The sequence below is a fragment of the Sceloporus occidentalis genome, unplaced genomic scaffold, assembly GCF_023333645.1.
Source record: "Sceloporus occidentalis isolate IW3139 unplaced genomic scaffold, rSceOcc1.0.p SCAF_114, whole genome shotgun sequence".
NCBI classification, from domain to species: domain Eukaryota; kingdom Metazoa; phylum Chordata; class Lepidosauria; order Squamata; family Phrynosomatidae; genus Sceloporus; species Sceloporus occidentalis.
The window spans coordinates 1,374,236-1,392,500 of NW_028317094.1; the positions used below are offsets into that span (position 1 = coordinate 1,374,236).

The window sequence follows — 18,265 nt, forward strand, 5'->3', positions numbered from 1 at the left end:
TTATGTTCACTCCAGGAATCAATCCTTCCGCTATCCAGCTCCACAAACTCAACGAATTAACCTTCCCAACATCCAGTTCCACAAACTTCACTCAAACCCTTTTTCCAAATATATAACACCTCTACCATTTTCTATAAACTATATAATTACATTCAGTTCGGATTCTTCCATTCTTCCAACAACAAACATGGAAGAATCCAATTATACATCAACATTTATGGAAGAATCCAAATTTCACATCCTGGTTCTGACACCTGGTTCAACTGGTTCAAGTAATTGGTGTGAACCAGCTCAAGTCCTTGTTTTCTTACATTTTAAGGAGTTCCATTTAGCAACTGTGACTAATATCTATGAAAGGAAGGAAAGGGGGCACCGAAACTACTTTATCTCTCCAGTTTCTTTTCCTAGACGACCTTTGCTTAGCTCCATAGTAGATCCCAGGCGTCCATCCTCTCTTAATGCTGATATGACTCTTCTCTGTCTTTGCCCTTCTTTATAGAAGAACTTGAGACTCATCAGAGAATAGAAACTGAGGAGAAATCAAAGAAATGTGTGAAATGCTTTGCTTTTATACCTTTAGAGGTATCCACTAGAGAGAAAGTGTAGTAATGTGAGCAGTTGAAAGTACGTTTTTGATTGTTTATAAATTTATTATTTGATAAGACTTAATTAAAAAAATTAAATAGGAAATATTTTTTTGGAGAGGCAGCTTTCATACATTTTGTTGTACAGTTGTCACTCCCTTTTTGGGGACTTAGTATCCGCAGCCTCACTCCTCGCGGGAGGGACAGGCGACCATTAATAAAACGGCGTGCTCCTGCATACACCTCCCCTCCCGGTGCCATGGGTGTGCAGCCCATTATTTTCTATGGGACTTGGATATGTGGGGGTCATCATTTTCGCGAGGGGTCCGGAATGGATCCCTGCGAACTGGGAGGGGCTACTGTATTTTGTAAAGCTCTATTATAATCTTCATTTATGCTACTTCTGCTACAAAGTTCTTGGTTTGAAAGTATCTTGTCCTTACAGAAACATTCAATAAACATCTGCCCTATTTTGAGCATCCTGTATTCTTCATTGAGTATAGAAAATCTGAAGGACAATGTCAATTACGGAAGCATCAGTTTTAGCATAAATGAGGCGTTGCTAGACTTCAACTGGTTGTGACTAGGAGAAAGGATGCTGAAGGTGAATTTCTGTCTCCTTTCTAGCCCTATATTGACACACACAACATGCACTGACTCCCGAGTCAAACTCTGATTTCCCTCCCTGTCCCCAGGATCTAAACCTGGGCTAGAAAGGATCAGGTTTTATTTGGGATCTTCTCCTGTAACCTGTGTTTTTCCTTACCCTTTTTGCATGGAGCAGTAGGGGGGCTGTACATCAGGGCTTGGCATTGAGCTTCCAGTTTTCAGGGACCATTTTCAGGAAGGTGACGATTGTGCCTCTTTTCCATTTTTTTTTGGGGGGGGGGGGGAGGGGGAGGGCAACTCCAGTCAAGAGAAAAGGGCTCTGCACTAATATCCAGCTCATATGGAAGAGCAGTAGCTTATTCGTTCTGGTAGTCAAGTTCTACTGTCCCAGCCCAGGATTTCCTCTGCCCCATCTTGGATTCGCCCCTTTTCACTCGCTATCCCTCACTCCTGGAACCTTCCCTCCCCCCCGAACAAGAGCCATCACTTCTTTAACCAGCTTCAAAACGGAGTTAAAGACCATCCTCTTCAGAGAAGCGTTCCCAGGCATTGCATAATTCTCGCTTGCCCTCCTGGATGAAGATTAACCATCCATTATGAAGCCAAGCCCTCCCTCCAGTCCATCTGCTTTGGTCCAGGCCTTGGAGGAACTGCTGGACCTCATCCCCTTCCCCATCACTACTCCCTTCTCCTTTTGTGTGGTGTCTTTTTAGATTGTAAGCCTGAGGGCAGGGAACTGTCTAATTAAAAAGACTGTATGTACAGCACTGTGTAAATTTACAGCGCTTTATAAATAAAGGTTAATAATAATAATAATAATAATAATAATAATAATAATAATGTGTGTGGGGGGTGCCTAATCCGGAAACTGGGGGCCTTTAAGCCTAGTTCCGAGATTGCAGAGGGGTGTCAGTATCCCCAGAAGGGGCTTTGGGGTCCCTCCATCTCCCTCCTCTTGGCTTTGGCCTAGATTTGGGTCTTCCCCCAGACACAGCCCCATTCCCCCCCCAGAGAAAACTCCACCCCTCCTGAATAATGTTGTTTCCAATGCTATTGAAGTACCTGGGCCCCAAGGCCATGCCTCTCTCCAAAGAAACCCCCTGCCCTCTTTTCTCATAACCCCCCAAGTAACTGGGCCCCAAGGAATCCCCCAAGGAGGGGGCAGGGAAGGGAGAGGAAGAAGAGGAGGACTGGCAGAGCCCCTGCCTTTCTTTGGGGTGGGGAGATCAGGGTTCCCTTCCTTCTTACAACCCCCCCAACTCCCCCCTCCAGAACACCCTGCAGTCAAATCTTTGAAGGAATGAGGGCTCTCCCCACTTCCCTCCCTCAGAGCAGGCTGTGAGGGCGGCAGGTTCAGGGGCTGAGACTGTGCATGCACATTTCCCACCAAAGGCCCCTCCTGAGCAGGCGCAGGGAATGCAAGGACCATGCTGCCGCTGCTCTGATCAGAACTCTGATCTTAGCTCCCGCAGCCCTCTTCCCCCGTTCTCTTGCGGCCGTGATCCACTCTCCATCCAAGCTTCATCAGACTTCCCGGAGAATACTTCTAAGGTAGTATTCCCTAGTGGTGCCTCTCTTTCTCAAACCTATCTCCTTAACTCACCCATCCCCTGCTACAGTATTGAATGTGTGTGTGTGTGTCTCTGTGTGTGTATGTCCCCCTTTTGCTGTGTGGTTTTCCCTGTGCTGTAACAAACGTTACGCTTTTAATTGGACCTAGTTGGTATCAGTGTCCCTTTCTCTTGGGGCTTGCTGTCGATCTCTGGTATATAATGGTGGGACCCCATTCAGGCACGTGGTTTTGTTAGGACCACCTATCAGCTATATTTGATCTAATTAAAATTCCCCTAATTCGATCCTTCGTAACAGAGGACTCAGGAAAGAGAAAGGGTCAGTTTTGTGCAAATTCAGAACTTCTCTGCATCAAAGAGTCCAGTGTGTTGAAACAGCAAAGAAATTTATTGAGAATACTTAAAAATCCAGTGTTTAAGCCAGAACTGCCCACTCCAATCCAAACAATACATTAAAACCCCAAAATTAAAACATCACCCTCTTACAATCCTAACCCCCACCTCCAATTCCCACAGTCTATGCCCCACAGGTAACAAGGCTCCCTTTGCCATTCCCACAAACTAGTCCCCTTTCTCTTAATGCCGGCCTCCAACTTTCTTCAGCCAACATCCCAAACATTGCAAAAGCTATCATTCCCATAACTATTCTAACCAGCTGCAACAAATTCCAGCCCCCCAGCTACCTAACCTATACCACAACCCATAATCCTCAGCCAAGTTTATAACCCAAAGCAATGATCTATAGTAATAGCAATTAAAACGTAAACTTAACAAAATATAACTTTAAAGCATAAACAGACACATGGACAGACAAATCACAAACATATGGACAGACAAACCTTACAAACAAAATCACAAGGGCCTTTTCACCAGTGGATTGAAAATATATTTTCTTTTAAAATATATTATTGAACATTAATTAAAAAGACATACACGACAAAACATTACCACACAGTTAAACATATTTACACAATATACAAAGAATATAAAAATAAAGGGAAAAAGCCAAGTTAGTTTCTATATGTCTAAACTTTGTATACTTCCTAGATGGCGCCTAAACTTCTTAAATTTTCATTTCTTCTAGTTTCCTATCTGTTATAATCTTTGAGCAAAGAAAAATAGAGCTAGACAAACAAAAAACCAACCTCCATTTCTGCTTGGTTCTTGTTTCTACTCTTTAAGAGAGAAGCAGATTAATTCATCCTAATTTACATATGTTTTCATAGTTGCTTTGAATTGGGGAAAACAGAAAAGTTCTTTTTTAAAAAAATACATTTTCTGTATTTCTTCTTGACAAAAATAATATTACAGTAGTTCACTGCTGGCATTTGTATGGCTTCACTCCTGTGTGGACTCTTTCATGTCTCACTAGGTATGACTTCCGAGAAAAACATTTCCCACAATGTTGGCATTTGTATGGCTTCTCTCCTGTGTGGATTCTCTTGTGTGCCACTAGGTGTGACTGCCGAGAAAAACATTTCCCACAATGCTGGCATTTGTATGGCTTCTCTCCAGTGTGGACTCTCTGATGTCTCACTAAGTCTCCCTTCAAAGAAAAACATTTCCCACAATGCTGGCATGTGTATGGCTTCTCTTCTGTGTGGACTCTCTGATGTGTCACTAAGACTGACTTCCGAGAAAAACATTTCCCACAATGCTGGCATTTGTATGGCTTCTCTCCTGTGTGGACTATCTGATGTCTCATTAGGCCTGACTTGAAAGGAAAACATTTCCTACAATGCTGGCATTTGTATGGCTTCTCTCCTGTGTGGATTCTGTGATGTTCCACAAGGTGTGACTTCCAAGAAAAACATTTCCCACAATGCTGGCATTTGTGTGGCTACTCTCCTGTGTGGACTATCTGATGTATCACTAGGTCTGACTTGAAAGAAAAACATTTCCCACAATGCTGGCATTTGTATGGCTTCTCTCCAATATGGCCTCTCTGATGTCTCACTAGATGTGACTTCAAAGAAAAACATTTCCCACAATGCTGGCATTTGTATGGCTTCTCTCCTGTGTGGACTCTCTGATGTTTCACGAGGTCTGACTTCCAAGAAAAACATTTCCCACAATGCTGGCATTTGTGTGGCTTCTCTCCTGTGTGGACTCTCTGATGTCTCACTCGGTTTGACCTCTCAGAAAAACGTTTCCCACAATGCTGGCATTTGTGTGGCTTCTCTCCTGTGTGGACTCTCTGATGTTTCACGAGGTCTGACTTCCAAGAAAAACATTTCCCACAATGCTGGCATTTGTGTGGCTTCTCTCCTGTGTGGACTCTCTGATGTTTCACGAGGTCTGACTTCCAAGAAAAACATTTCCCACAATGCTGGCATTTGTATGGCTTCTCTCCCATGTGGACTCTCTGATGTTTCACTAGGTGTGCCTTCTGAGAAAAACAGTTCCCACAATGCTGGCATTTGTATGGCTTCTCTCCCATGTGGACTCTCTGATGTTTCACTAGGTGTGACTGCTGAGAAAAACAGTTCCCACAATGCTGGCATTTGTATGGCTTCACTCCTGTATGGACTCTCTGATGTTTCACTAGGTATGACTTCCAAGAAAAACATTTCCCACAATGCTGGCATTTGTATGACTTCTCTCCAGTGTGGATTCTCTGATGTCTCACTCGGATTGACTTCTTAGAAAAACGTTTCCCACAATGCTGGCATTTGTGTGGCTTCCCTCTGGTGTGGACTCTCTCATGACTCAGATGTTCTTCTGTAAAGAACAATAACAGATAAGACTAAAAATCAGAGTTAAGAGAGGAGGGTGTTTCCCCCAGATTAACCCCCCATTTACCCTTCCCTATTTGACATTAAATTAGTAAAGTTGGTATGAGTGACCCGAGCCTGATCCTGTTGCAGATATCCCAAATCCATGAAACGATTGTATCCTTACTCATAGGAGCTAGCAAAGAAGAGATTGGAGGGGAACTGCCTTAAGGGAATCACTGGAAGCAGATAGTCAGACTAAGAACGGTTGAAAAAATATTCTATTAAACATGTGTAGAAATACTTTGATTGACAGGTGGCATCATATCCTGTGAGACTGCCATAGAGTGCTGAGTCAGAGCCCAAGGCATGATGGAAGGTAAATGCAGAGAATGCTTCATGCTGTTTGGCACGAGGAGATGACTCACAACCAATACAGTATACAGCTCACATGCGGATTGGTCTGGATTGCACTAGAGTTGTGTGTATAGAAGAGATAGTCAAGTTCATGGAAGTCAGAGAGGAGAGCTTGCAAATAATTGTATTATTAGGAGCAAGTAACTGTTAAAGTTGCCAAATATTGTGCAGCTGCAATTATTTGTCGCATAATTTTTTTGAAACTGATGCAGAAACAACCATGAAATATCTTGAAATAATTATGACATAGTGTCAGGCTACTGTTTTAAGTTTATATTTCTCAGAGTTATTTGGGACAATTTTTACCTGCCAGGTTTAGGATTTCATTTTATGAACTGATGTTTACCCTTATTGCTAGAAGGCAATTTACTTCTTGTGATGCTTTGTAATACTTGTATTTATTTTGTTGTTGTTGTTTAAGCTGGCCATGTCCCGTAATAAATTATTCATTCATTGATTTGTATTATTTTGCAACTCAAGATAAAGAACTGAATGAAATCTACTGTGTTTGTGACTTATTTTTATGTGTGGAAAGTGGTCAGTGTATTGCTAATACATATATTTGGAGGTTGGCTTCCGGACTCTTCTATGATATTATTCAGGACCTGAGAGGCAGTGTGCTAATCCCTTTTGTCTGAGGTATTTGCATCAAACACCCATTGCATTCAATTCAGTTTCACACCATTCTTTCTCCACACAGGAAATATTCTAAAGTGATATAAACCTTTCCAAACCCTCAGTTTTTGTCCCCATCACCAATTTCAGTATAAATGTCAGGTCCAACTTGCTGTTCTTCGGTGTCAGTCCAGTTACAGACAGACACTCTGTTTTCATGGCTAAGCACCTCAATGCACTCACCAACCCCAATTGTCGCAGGAACTACAGACTTCTCCCCATTCCAAATCCTCAGCATAAAGATCTGGATAGGTAACTTATCACCATTAACAAAGCCTTACATGTATTCACCACTCCCGCCACTGTTACCTAGTTCTTGCATGTGTGCGTGAACACTTATATGTATGTGTCTGTGTGTTTTGCTTTCCCCCTAAATAAAATACAAAAACCTATTTCAAATGCCTCTGAAGTTTTTTTATTATTATTATTCAGGACCTGCTATAGCTTGGCTGAGTCCAGAGGTCACCATTGCCCCAGTGAAACTATTTCGTTCTATTGAGCTAAGTACCAAATCCCCCTAAAAGCATAGCGCTTGCGGATGTCCTCCCCAGACTCCAGCATTTTGGGTAACAAAGGACCTCTTGAATCAACCATGGAGCTAAGCAAACTCAGGTAGAAAAGAAACATTAGCAAAACAGCAAGTTTTGTTTCTGCTTTCTTCTCTTCATGGATATTACTCATAGAATCATAGAATAGTACAGTTGGAAGGGACCACAAGGGTCATCCAGTCCAACCTCCTGCCATGCAGGAACTCTCAATCAAAGCATCACCAAAAGATGGCCATCTAGCCTCTGTTAAAGACCTCCAAGGAGGGAGACTCCTCTACACTCCAAGGAAGGAGTGTGTTTCACTGTCAAACAGCCCTTACTATCAGGAAGTTGGTTTGATTCAATAATTCTAAAGTGGAAACAAAGCGCTCTGACAGTGAATTATGAAAGGGCCCTCAGTCTTCACAGGAAGGGCGATGGATTCAGGTTCCTTACCCACAGAGGCCACATTCTCATAATTCTCCATCATCACGAAACTGTACATAAGTTTCAGCTTCTTCGTCAAAAGTTTCCATTCCTCTTCAGTGAAATATACCGCCACATCCGCAAAGGTCACCTGAAATAGAAAATAGCCCTCATCCAGAGAGTGACTAAACAAAAGGGGAGGAAAGCACACGGTGCATCATAAATATTATTTCAACACTTCAGAATTCAGTCCAGGAAATAAACTTTAAATTCTGCAAGCAAGCAAAAAGTTACTGTCTTTGAGACCCAGTTTGTCTCAAATCCTTTCAATATAATATACAATATAATAAAAAAATATAATTTAGACCATTTCTGGGATATTGATGATAGATTAGGATACTGACTATTCCAACGTGTATTGTCACCAATTAATTATAATGCACTTAGCCATATCTCACCTAATCTCAGAGGCAAATTTCATTTTTAAAAACAGTTCTGGGGAGTACTCTGGGATTGAGGGCCACTGGGCTCACCCTCAATTAAGATACAGAGATATTATTCCAAATCCCCCAGCATTTCACAGATTTGGAAAGCAAGACACATGTGGACAAGCAACACCAGAAGGGGGTCAAGATGGCCAAAGTTGTAAATGATGAAGATCGCAGAAGCGAAGAAGGGTACAAGACCCTGCCCCCTCCTATTCTCCCCTCTCCCCTCTTTTGAGTTGATGGGCTGCACATGTCTTTTGAACTTGGAACACATTTTGCAGCAACCAACTGACCTGAGGACAAGGGGGAAAGTGGCAGAGAGGAGAGAAAAATAGGACATTTTCAAAGCCCCTAAAAAAATGAGGTGACAGAGCATTAACCAGGACTCGCTCTGCCAAATTGAGACAGTATATTCTCCGCTTGCTTTCATGAGCAGGCCCAGCAGTGACACAGATGAAACTAAGTCAGGATGGTAACTTACCAAAGAGTTGTTGTACCTCTGCTTCTTCTTTCCCTTGGAGCCCAACTCCCTCCACTTGGCCTCTGTGTCGGCCATCAGGTGGGCAGGGGGTCCTGGTGGTCCTGCACTTGGGTCACTTCAGCAAAAGATACTCCAAAAGTGTGTACAAGAGGGTCGAGATGAAGTTCCTGACAAACGAGACCAGGGTTAGACTTAATTAATAATTTGTTTTATTTATATACCGCTATTCCAAAGGTCATAGCAGTGAACAGCAAGTAAGCTAATTAGCAAGTAAGCTAATTTGCCCCCAACAGTCTGGGTACTCATTTTAGTGACCTCGGAAGAGTGGAAGGGGGTCCTGGAGGAAGGGGGCCTTGGGAGATATAGAGCCTCCTGAGATATTTGGGGGTCGCTTCCTAACAAAGGGGTTTCTGGCCTCATAAAGGATTTGGGGCAAACTGGATCTGAAAGGCAGTAGTAGCCTTTTATCTTGCCAATGGGATTTGCAGTGTATTTCCTGGACTGCATCTACCAGCATCCACATGGCCAGAAAGAGAAGGGGTCCTGCCCTGCAGTAAGGCCCCTCCAATCCCTCTGAACCGAGGACTACAACTCCCACATCTTCTTTCTTTCTTTCTTTCTTTCTCTTTCTTTCTTTCTTTCTCCCTAGCTGGCTTGTGAGATGTGATTAAGCCTTGTTAGTGGTGTTACTGCTCTTGTTGCCGTTGTGTGGCTTCAAGTTGTTTCCAACTAATGGCGACCCAAAGGCAACCTTATCATGGGGTTTCCTTGGCAGGTTTCTTCAGAGAGGGGTTTCCATTGCCATCCTCTGAGGCTGAGAGAGTGTGACTTGCCAAGGGTCACCTAAGTCCAAAACACACTGCAGCAATAATCCAAACTGAAACCGCTTTAACTGCCCTGGCTAAGTGCTAGGGAATTCTGGGAAATATAGTTTTCTGAGACATTGAGCCTTCTCTGTCAGAGAGCTCTGGTGCCCAAATAAACTCCAGTTCCCAGGATTCCCTAGCACTGGGCCAGGGCAGTTAAAGCGCTCTCAAACTGGACTATTGCTGCCGTGTGTTTTGGACCTTACTTGGCCGCAAACTGTCCATAGCCTGCAATGCATCTCCTAATTCTGTTGGCAGTCCCTCCCTCCCAAGACTTTCTCATTTCCCCCCAAAACCAACACAAAGCTGGCAGATGGAAAGAGGTTTCAAAGCAGCATTAAAATCTGCCATATTTGTTTTTAAAAGACTAAATGTCCCAAATGCTATTATCAGTTTTGTAGCTATTATTACAGAAAGACGTAGAGCACAAACCCCTCAAGCACCTTTATTTTCTGGAGTGAGATGGACTTTTCCAACTGACTCACTGTGAAGATCTCCGGTGGTCCAAGCAGCCAAACTGCGGCCCTGTAATAATAATAATAATAATAATAATAATAATAATAATAATAATGATGATAATGATAATATTTTATATCCCTCTCTCTTCAGCCAAAAGGCTATCAGAGTGGATTACAAATTGTTAATTAGACATTTAGACATTATGGCTCTTAGCCCAGCAGACCCTTAACTTCCTTAAATCCCGCTGCCTCCACCCAGTGAATTATAAAAGGGTTTCCCTTAACCTACACTGGGACCGGTTAAGGAACCTTATTTCTCCTTCTTTACTGATCTTCCAAGCATCAACTGATCCAAGACACGTGTAAAAGGAGTGTCGAGTAGTAGATACTCCAAGGAGGTATTTATTATAAATAACAAAATATAACTGAAATATAAGTCATACAAGATATTAAGAGTCTTGCAGGTACAATATTTGTAAGTATATAATATTCAGTTCATACAAGCTATTAAAATAATAAATAAACCTAAGCGTCCAATTATGAGACTAACTTCCAAGATCCGCTCTTTAACTCTCTCTCTCTCGATCTCCAACCGACACAATTCCCCCAACTGTCTCTTGGTCTCTCAGGCCTTATATCTCCTTCTCACGGAAGCTTCCAGAAGAACCTTCATCTTGCTCTCTGATTGGTCAAGAGAGCCTTCCGTAGCAGTGATGTCATTCTGCATTTGCATAAACCTCCCTTTACTGCCTGAAGAAGACCTCCATTGACTGGAGCCCAGTCATTACACAAACACTTCAAGGGTTTGTGCCTAACGACGATTAAACCGCTTCTAAACTGCGTCCAAACCGCTCCTAGTCTGGACGCTCAGAAACGCCTCGCAAATATTATTCCCCACAGTCACAAGCAGCACAAAATGGCCACCGGAACATAAAATGGCTGCCTATGCCTCAGTTCTTGGCACTTGTCGGTTTGAGGCCTTCAGAGAAGAGAGAGAGAGATGGAGGGGAAGAGTGGAAGGAGTGAGGAGGAATGGCCACTCTTGAGTCCGAAGCAGTCATTTTTATATAACGAAGTGATGATGGAAACCTATGAAAACCTATCCTCTCTGGGCAAGGAACTTGTATCCATTGCTCTTCCTTCAGAAGAGGGGGGTCTTGCATGCTACATACATGGCACTATGGTTCCACTTTAATGGTCAAAGTAACATCCTTGGAATCTTGGGATTTGTACTTTACTTTACGGAGCCAGTAGAGCTCTCCATCTGATGATTATAAATGCCCTTTGCTAAACTGCAAATCTATCCTAGGAAAGAACCATGGCACGTAATATGTTTTGGGTCCCAATGCTCTTTGGTACATCTCTTAGCAAGTTTTTAGGTCTTTTTGATCTATGTTTCAGTGTTTCTATGTTCTGGAGAGGCTTCCAATATCCTCTCTTGGCCCTACAATGGCTCAAATTGAGCCAAACAATGGCAATAGGATGCTGGGGGATATTGAGGAGGTAAACATGATTTCTTTTCTCCCCAGGTGGTCCAATGGGGCTACCTCTGAGATCCCTGTGGGCCCAGTCTGGCTGCCCAATCCCCAATAGCTGCCCAGCCCTGTCTTGGAGATGTCTTCAGGCTGTTTGAAGGCTCCTCTCTGCAGCCCTATCCTCACCAAAACTGGACTCCACTTCCCAGACCCTTCCTAAGCCATTCCAATGGATTAATTGCATACATTTATTATCTTACCCTTCTCACCAGATGGGACTGAAAGTGTCTCTTTCCTGCACCATTCTCTTTTTTTCTCTATCTGTGTGTAAGAGAGAATGTGAAATATAGAATGGCAGGGAAGAGATGCTGAAGGTGAAATGCTGAAGCAGTGCAGATGGACCTGAGAGCAGCTGGGAAAGATGGAGAGAGGAGGGAGAAATGGAAGGAGATCAGGCATGTGGAAACATGGAGGAGAGGGAAGGAACAAGCAATATATATGTTTGGACAGGAAAGGAACTCTGGGAAAGTCCAGAATGGAGCCAGAACAGGTGTCCATAAGAGAGGCAGAAGGTGTCGATAACAGAGCCAGAAGAGTATTGTGAGGTAGCCATGAACCTGGAAAACGTTAACTGGTTTAAGTAAACTGGTGTGAACCAGCTCAAGTCCCTGTTTTTCAGACATTTGAAGGGATTCCATTTAGCAATTATGAGTAATATCTATGAAGAGAGGGAAAGGGACACCAAAACTCCTTTATCTCTCATGCTCCTTTTCCTTTGTTTAGTTTACTTAGCTCCATTGTAGATTCCAGAGGCCTCTCCTCTCTTAATGCAGAGATGATTCTTGTCTTCCCCCTTTTTTATATAGTAGAGCCTGAGACTCATGAGAGAATGGAGACTGGAGAGAGACCTTACACATGCCAGCAGTCTGAAAAATGTTTTCCTCAGAGGTCAGACCTTATTGTACATCAAAGGGTCCACACAGGAGAGAAACCATACAAATGCCAGGAGTGTGGCAAGTGTTTTGCTTCAGGTACCAATCTTACACACCACCATCGCATTCATACAGAAGAGAAGCTATAGAAATGAAAGACTGTGGAAAATGTTTTTCTCAGAATTTACACTTTTAGAGGCATCCAAAAATCCACATTAGAGACAAAGTGTATAAATGTTGGTGGATGAAAATACTTTTTTGGAGAAGCAGCCTTCTTTTATTTTGTTGTATTTTGTAAAGGTCTATTGCAATCTTCATGCTACTTCTGCTACAAAATTTTGGGTTTGAAAGTATCTTGCTCTTCAAGTGACATTCAATAAACATTTGCATTAATTGAAGCATTCTCATTCTTCATTGCATATCTTGACTCTGCAAAAGACAGCATTAATTATGAAACATCAGTATTTTATTTTAAAAAATTAATTAAAAATCGGAAACTATAAATATAAAACTCATCAGACAACAAACACACAAATAAAAGATACAAATACAATGTACATATATCACTTCCACTCCTCTCTGTTGGTTCTTATATTTATGTATACAGTGGACCCTTGTTATACGCTGGGGTTTGGTTCCAAGAGCCCCCGTGTATAACAAAATCTGTGTATGCTCAAGTCCCATTAAATATAATGACATAGCAAAATGGTGTCCCTTATAAAAATGGAAAATCAAGGTTTGATATTTGAAATTTATACTTTTTTTTTACATATTCAAACCGTTTATGCTTGAATCCATGTATAAAAAAATCAGTGTACAAGAAGGGCCGACTGTACTGACTTTTATATAAACCTTATTTATAAAAAAATTCTTAATTGTTTTGCATATATACATGTTAAAATGGTGATTTCTATATTTTCTTAAACACTTTATTTTATATCTATTTTTCCTTTATTGCCTTATATTCATACATATTAATCTGTATTTCTATGTCCTTATCCTTGATCATATATATGTACGTATGTATCTGAAGTCGAAATCTATATCGCAGTCTATCATATTAAGCTATCTCAGTCTATCTAACCCCCTAAATTACATGACATTGAGATTTCTTGTTATTCAATTTATTTTGCATATCTTTCTTTGTATACCTTATCTATCTCAACATAATTTTATAGATTCAGATATTCATAATTACACGGATCTCAAGTAAGTTGCTATTTTTCACTAGTCTCTCTCAAAGTTTTCATCTGATCTGTTCCGTAATAATTGTGTCAATTTGTCATTCTCTATATACTCATATAGTTTATTGTACCAATCTGATAACTCCTGAATTTTCTCTTATTTCCAGTATTTAGCATACATGTTTCTTGCTGCAGCAAACATATCAAATAAGGTCCTTCCATGTTCTTTTTCTAGTTTGTCATTTATCATTCCCAGTAAGAAAATTTCAGGTTTATTTTCTATTTCCATTTGCAGAATCTCTCCTTTCCAGCCCTTAACTGACACACACAACATTCGCTGACTCCAAAACTAGTTTCCCTTCCATGGTTTCATGAAAGGGAAGTTTCATGGTTTCATCAAAGTGCTATGTCTGGGCAATGGAGATACACCCTAGGTGCCAAAACTGGCCCATAGCTATTCTTGACAGACTCATTCATTCTCTTTCTCTGTTGGTGGAGGGGCAATCGGAATCAAGAAACTCATGGATCTTCAAGGGATCTCCAACTTTTTTTTTTATTGACTTGCATCTGTCCTTTCTCCCAATATAGGGACTCAGGGTGGCTAGCAACACATTTAAAACAGTACAAATCCAAAACAATGCAGAAGCATTACAATTATAACTATATATATATTTAAAATTAAAGCATTTATAAAGCTGCACCTTGAAAATACTAAAGTTTATCAAAAAGCTTATACAAACCTTGACCTCTGAATTGCACAGCCGTTCATACCTCATTCTTTGTTTTGCTATCCGCATGTACAGAAAGGGGGAAAGGGGGAGTGTGAAATGCAGTCGGCCTTTCTTATACACGGATTTTTTATACACGGTTCTGTAGCCAAGGGTCCGTAGGGGGAATTTTATTATTATTGTTATTAGCTCAAATATTGCAAGAGGGGCTGGCTACAAGAGCCCACCGAAATCGCCCTCCCGATATGTATACGGAGTAGACCAGGGGATCCCAATAAATAAAGCTGAGACGGATATTAATAACTAGATGTCTAATTTATTGAAATAGGGGAAAAACACATACGTTGCGCATACACTCACACACACACTCAGGACTCAGGAAAATTAGGGTTGGAAAATGGGAACAGATTTCAGGCGTTACTAATGGAGATGCTTACCAGAATGTAGATTCCCTCCGGGGAGCGAATGGGGTGCTGGACAGTGAGACAAGTCTGCTCCGCAACCTGGGAGTGAGCAGAAATGCCGGCTACCAGAACAGAGGTCTGAGTGACGTGGAGTGAGTAGACCTTGAAAATGGCGCGCTGAGCAGCCAAAGTGGGGACTTTTTATAGGCCAAATCTGGCCTGAGGCAAAGAGGCTGGCTTGGCCGAAACAAAGGTGTTCTAAAGATTTTCTTTTCACCTGGATGTCTGCTTTAGATAGTATAAAGGGCTTATGCCACTTGGACAATAGGTTCGAGGAGGAGGTTGATAGCTTCAGGGAAGGCAATCCTTTCACTCTTCCCAGCCTTGAGATAATCCCTTCATGCGACTTCCCTGGACCCACTGAGATGTTAATATGGGAACTCCCTTAGGGGAGGTGTACATGTCCTCTCGCTTTGCCAGTAATGGCAGACAGGCTTGGAGTCTGGCCAGGGGTCATCCAAGGGTTATCATTGATTCCAAAATTTATATTGCAGCATGGGTAACAGTTCAAGCATCCACGGTTTGAAAATGTTTTCAAAAAAGTATAAATTTCAAATATCAAAGCTTGATTTTCCATTTTTTTATAAGGGACACCATTTTGCTATGTCACTATATTAAATGGGACTTGAGCATCCACGGATTTTGTTATTCACAGGGGAACATGGAACCAAACCCCAGCGTATAACAAGGCTCCATTGTCCTTTTTGTTTGGAGGGAGAGTCTCTCTATATTCTGTTCTGTAAGACTATCAGAGCTCCCTTTGGTGCTGTCTTTCCTTATGAATTTAAGACAAGTTGTACTTCTGTTTCCATCCAGTAAACCTTTGAAATCTTTGAAGCTTTCTGTTTGCCTGGCTGCACATCCAAAGAACATGAAACATAGCCCTAGTTATGATGAATCAGTCTTTTTCTAATGGAGATACAGAGCAAGGGCCCATTCCTTCCGTAAGACTTGGACCTGTCCACTGCAGAGATTTTGACATACTTAAGATTAGAGCCAGACTGGGAGGTTTTGGGAGTCCCTGTACCTCCACAAGTTACTTTCCCAAGAGCAGTCTATGTCTCCCTTCCAAAGACCAGCAGTGGATGGAGAAGGAGGCCTTGGGAAAGCAGAGGAGAGCTTGGCTTGATCCCTAAGGACTCTCTGTTGAAGGTTTCCATCTTTCTAAGAAACGGTGGAGCCTGGGAGGGAGATCGAGTGCCCAAAGTCAGTGGCATTTCTGCATCGGGTGTCAGTGGGTCCCAGGGGTGGTACTTTTAAGATTGGGACTTCTGGGGTCAGGACTTCCGCCTTCCAGGGACATGGCTTCTGGGGGGAAATCCAAGGAAATTGGAAGAGACCCCAAGGGCCCTGATCCAGTCCAACCCCATTCTGTCATGCAGGAACTATCAATCAAAGCATCCCTGACAGATGGCCATCCAGCCTCTGTTTGAAGACCTCCAAGGAGAGAGACTCCACCAAAATCTCCATTGAGGAAGTGTGTTCCACTGTCAAACATCTCTTACTGTCAGGAAGTTCCTCCAAATGTTGAGGTGGAATCTCTTTTCCTGTAGCTTGCATCTATTGTTCCGGGTCCTGCTCTCTGGAGCAGCAGAAAACAAGCTTGATCCATGATTATCTCCATCTGGTATTAAGTTTTCCTCTTTTCCTACTACCCTCAATCTCACCAAGCATTATTGTCTTTTCTAGTGAGTCCTGTCTTCTCATAATATGGTCACTTTATCATCTGCAGTACTTTAAAGTTCTGTAAATCAACAGAGGTATTTATTTTTGTTTTCTTATTTAATGTTCAGTTGTAAGTCTGCCTTTGCACTTTCTGCTTTGGCTTTGTTCAACAACCATTCCAAGCCTTTGGCATTTTCCCAAGTCATTGGTTCCTTCCAACACTATGTTTCTATTACACTAAGTACAGGACACCAGCCTCATTTATATATCTCAGCTATTTTTGTTTAGCCGGTGCCTCCTCCTGTAGCTGTTAGTCCCATTAGTTAATACGGTGTGAATTTGCTGCTTCTATACTTATGGTTTTTTCTCCTTACTCCCTGCTCACATCTCCACCTTCTTTCAGGAGTACAGATCATGCCTGCTGCCTCCGCACCCGGTACATTGATTTCCACAAAGATCTGAAATTGACGTGGATCCAACAGCCCAAAGGTTATAAGGCCAATTTCTGTGCTGGAAGCTGCCGTTATGTATGGAGCACTGACACACAGTACAACATGGTGAGAGTGGGTCCATGCCATCCCAGGGCACTGTATCTCTCTGTCCCAACTTGCAGTCAGACTCTCCTAGTAATGTATTGCTATGGGTCTGATGGTCTCACAGTGCTCTGTATCAACATGGAGAACTGTGGGACCAACGGGACTCCTAGCAATACATTACTAGGGCCCTTATCACACGAGCAAAATTTGAAGTTATCCCAGGGTCAATGTGAGGGCAATGTGAAGGCAATACAGGGGCAATCATTGGGTTTCAAGTTTGTTTATCACACGACACCAAAGGCAATCAGCAGCCATCCTAAACACAATCGGGGGTCATTCCAGGGTTAGGTAAAGTTTCAAGTTTGTTTATCACACAATGCCAAACACAATCAGGAGCCATCCTAAACACAAATGGTGTCATTCCAGGGTTAGGTAAATTCAGGTGGAAAGAGGATTTACCTAACCCCAGAATGATCCTGAAATGACCCCTGATTGTGTTTAAGATGGCTATTATTATTATTATTATTATTATTATTATTAAACTTTATTTCTAGAGCGCTGTAATTATACACAGCGCTGTACAAAATCGGTAAAATTAAGGAGTATATAAAAGCCTGCCCAAGGCATACACTCTAAGATAATAACAATTAAATAGAGGAATAGATAAAATTACCATGTAGAAAAGAAAAGACAAATTAAAAACATCAAATATAAAAGCAGATCACTTCACATCAAACATTATCAGACAGCCAGATGACAATCACAAATTCCCTGAGAACGCTTCCCATGGCTTCCTAGTAGCCCATGGCTCCTGATTGAAACCCCACGATTGCCCCTGCATTGCCTTCACATTGACCCTGGGATAACTTCAAATTTTGCTTGTGTGATAAGGGCCATGGACAGGGTGACTGCAAAAGTGCAACACAGAGAGCTTGGGAAATTACCTTTTTTGGACACTACCAAAATCTCTCAGCCGGCATTCTGGAATTTGTCATCTAAAAACCCTAACTTTTCCAAGTTCTTCAAGATAACAATTCTTGGATGGTTTCAGAGTAGTATGTTTCCCCCCAGTATGTTCCTACCTTTTTTGTTTCTTTTAATATGGAGTCGCTGCTGCTCCCGTTTCTCATCTGTAGTAGTGACAAAGTGGATAAAGAATTAATATTAAAACACCATGCATGGTGCTTTATGATATAACATAAGCATAAGAGAAAGAAAGAAGGCAAATCCTTCACTTTGTGAAGTTTAAAGTCTTTAGGCCAGCGGGTTTCAACATTTGTGTACCCCAAAAGGTCCATGTTGTATCAGTGAGCCTCGAGTAAATGGTGGGAAGTGCTGCTCATGTTTGTTTGACTTTTTAAAAAGTATTGTGGGATTTGCACATTGTCCTGCAGTGTGGGGAGGTAAAACTTAATGCTGAGTCTAGCTTCTCCCTCATGCTTCACCCATTGGGTTTCTGATCTAT

The 18,265-nt window shown here is 42.0% G+C and overlaps 1 protein-coding gene across 1 annotated transcript in view; it reads right to left on the reverse strand.

Moving 5' to 3' along the window:
- Nucleotides 1–3,171: 3,171 nt before the first annotated feature.
- Nucleotides 3,172–18,265, reverse strand: part of LOC149282454 (uncharacterized) — an 18,701-nt gene continuing 3,607 nt past the window's right edge. The window contains exons 2-8 of the mRNA XM_089498208.1: nucleotides 17,883–17,930; nucleotides 14,573–16,343; nucleotides 12,478–12,652; nucleotides 9,802–9,883; nucleotides 8,493–8,659; nucleotides 7,554–7,674; nucleotides 3,172–5,485 (exon numbers count right to left, since the gene is read on the reverse strand). Of these exons, the coding sequence (XP_089354334.1) occupies nucleotides 4,605–5,485; nucleotides 7,554–7,674; nucleotides 8,493–8,567 (1,077 nt within the window). The 5' untranslated portion in view covers nucleotides 8,568–8,659; nucleotides 9,802–9,883; nucleotides 12,478–12,652; nucleotides 14,573–16,343; nucleotides 17,883–17,930 and the 3' untranslated portion in view covers nucleotides 3,172–4,604. The remainder of the gene's footprint in view (nucleotides 5,486–7,553; nucleotides 7,675–8,492; nucleotides 8,660–9,801; nucleotides 9,884–12,477; nucleotides 12,653–14,572; nucleotides 16,344–17,882; nucleotides 17,931–18,265) is intronic.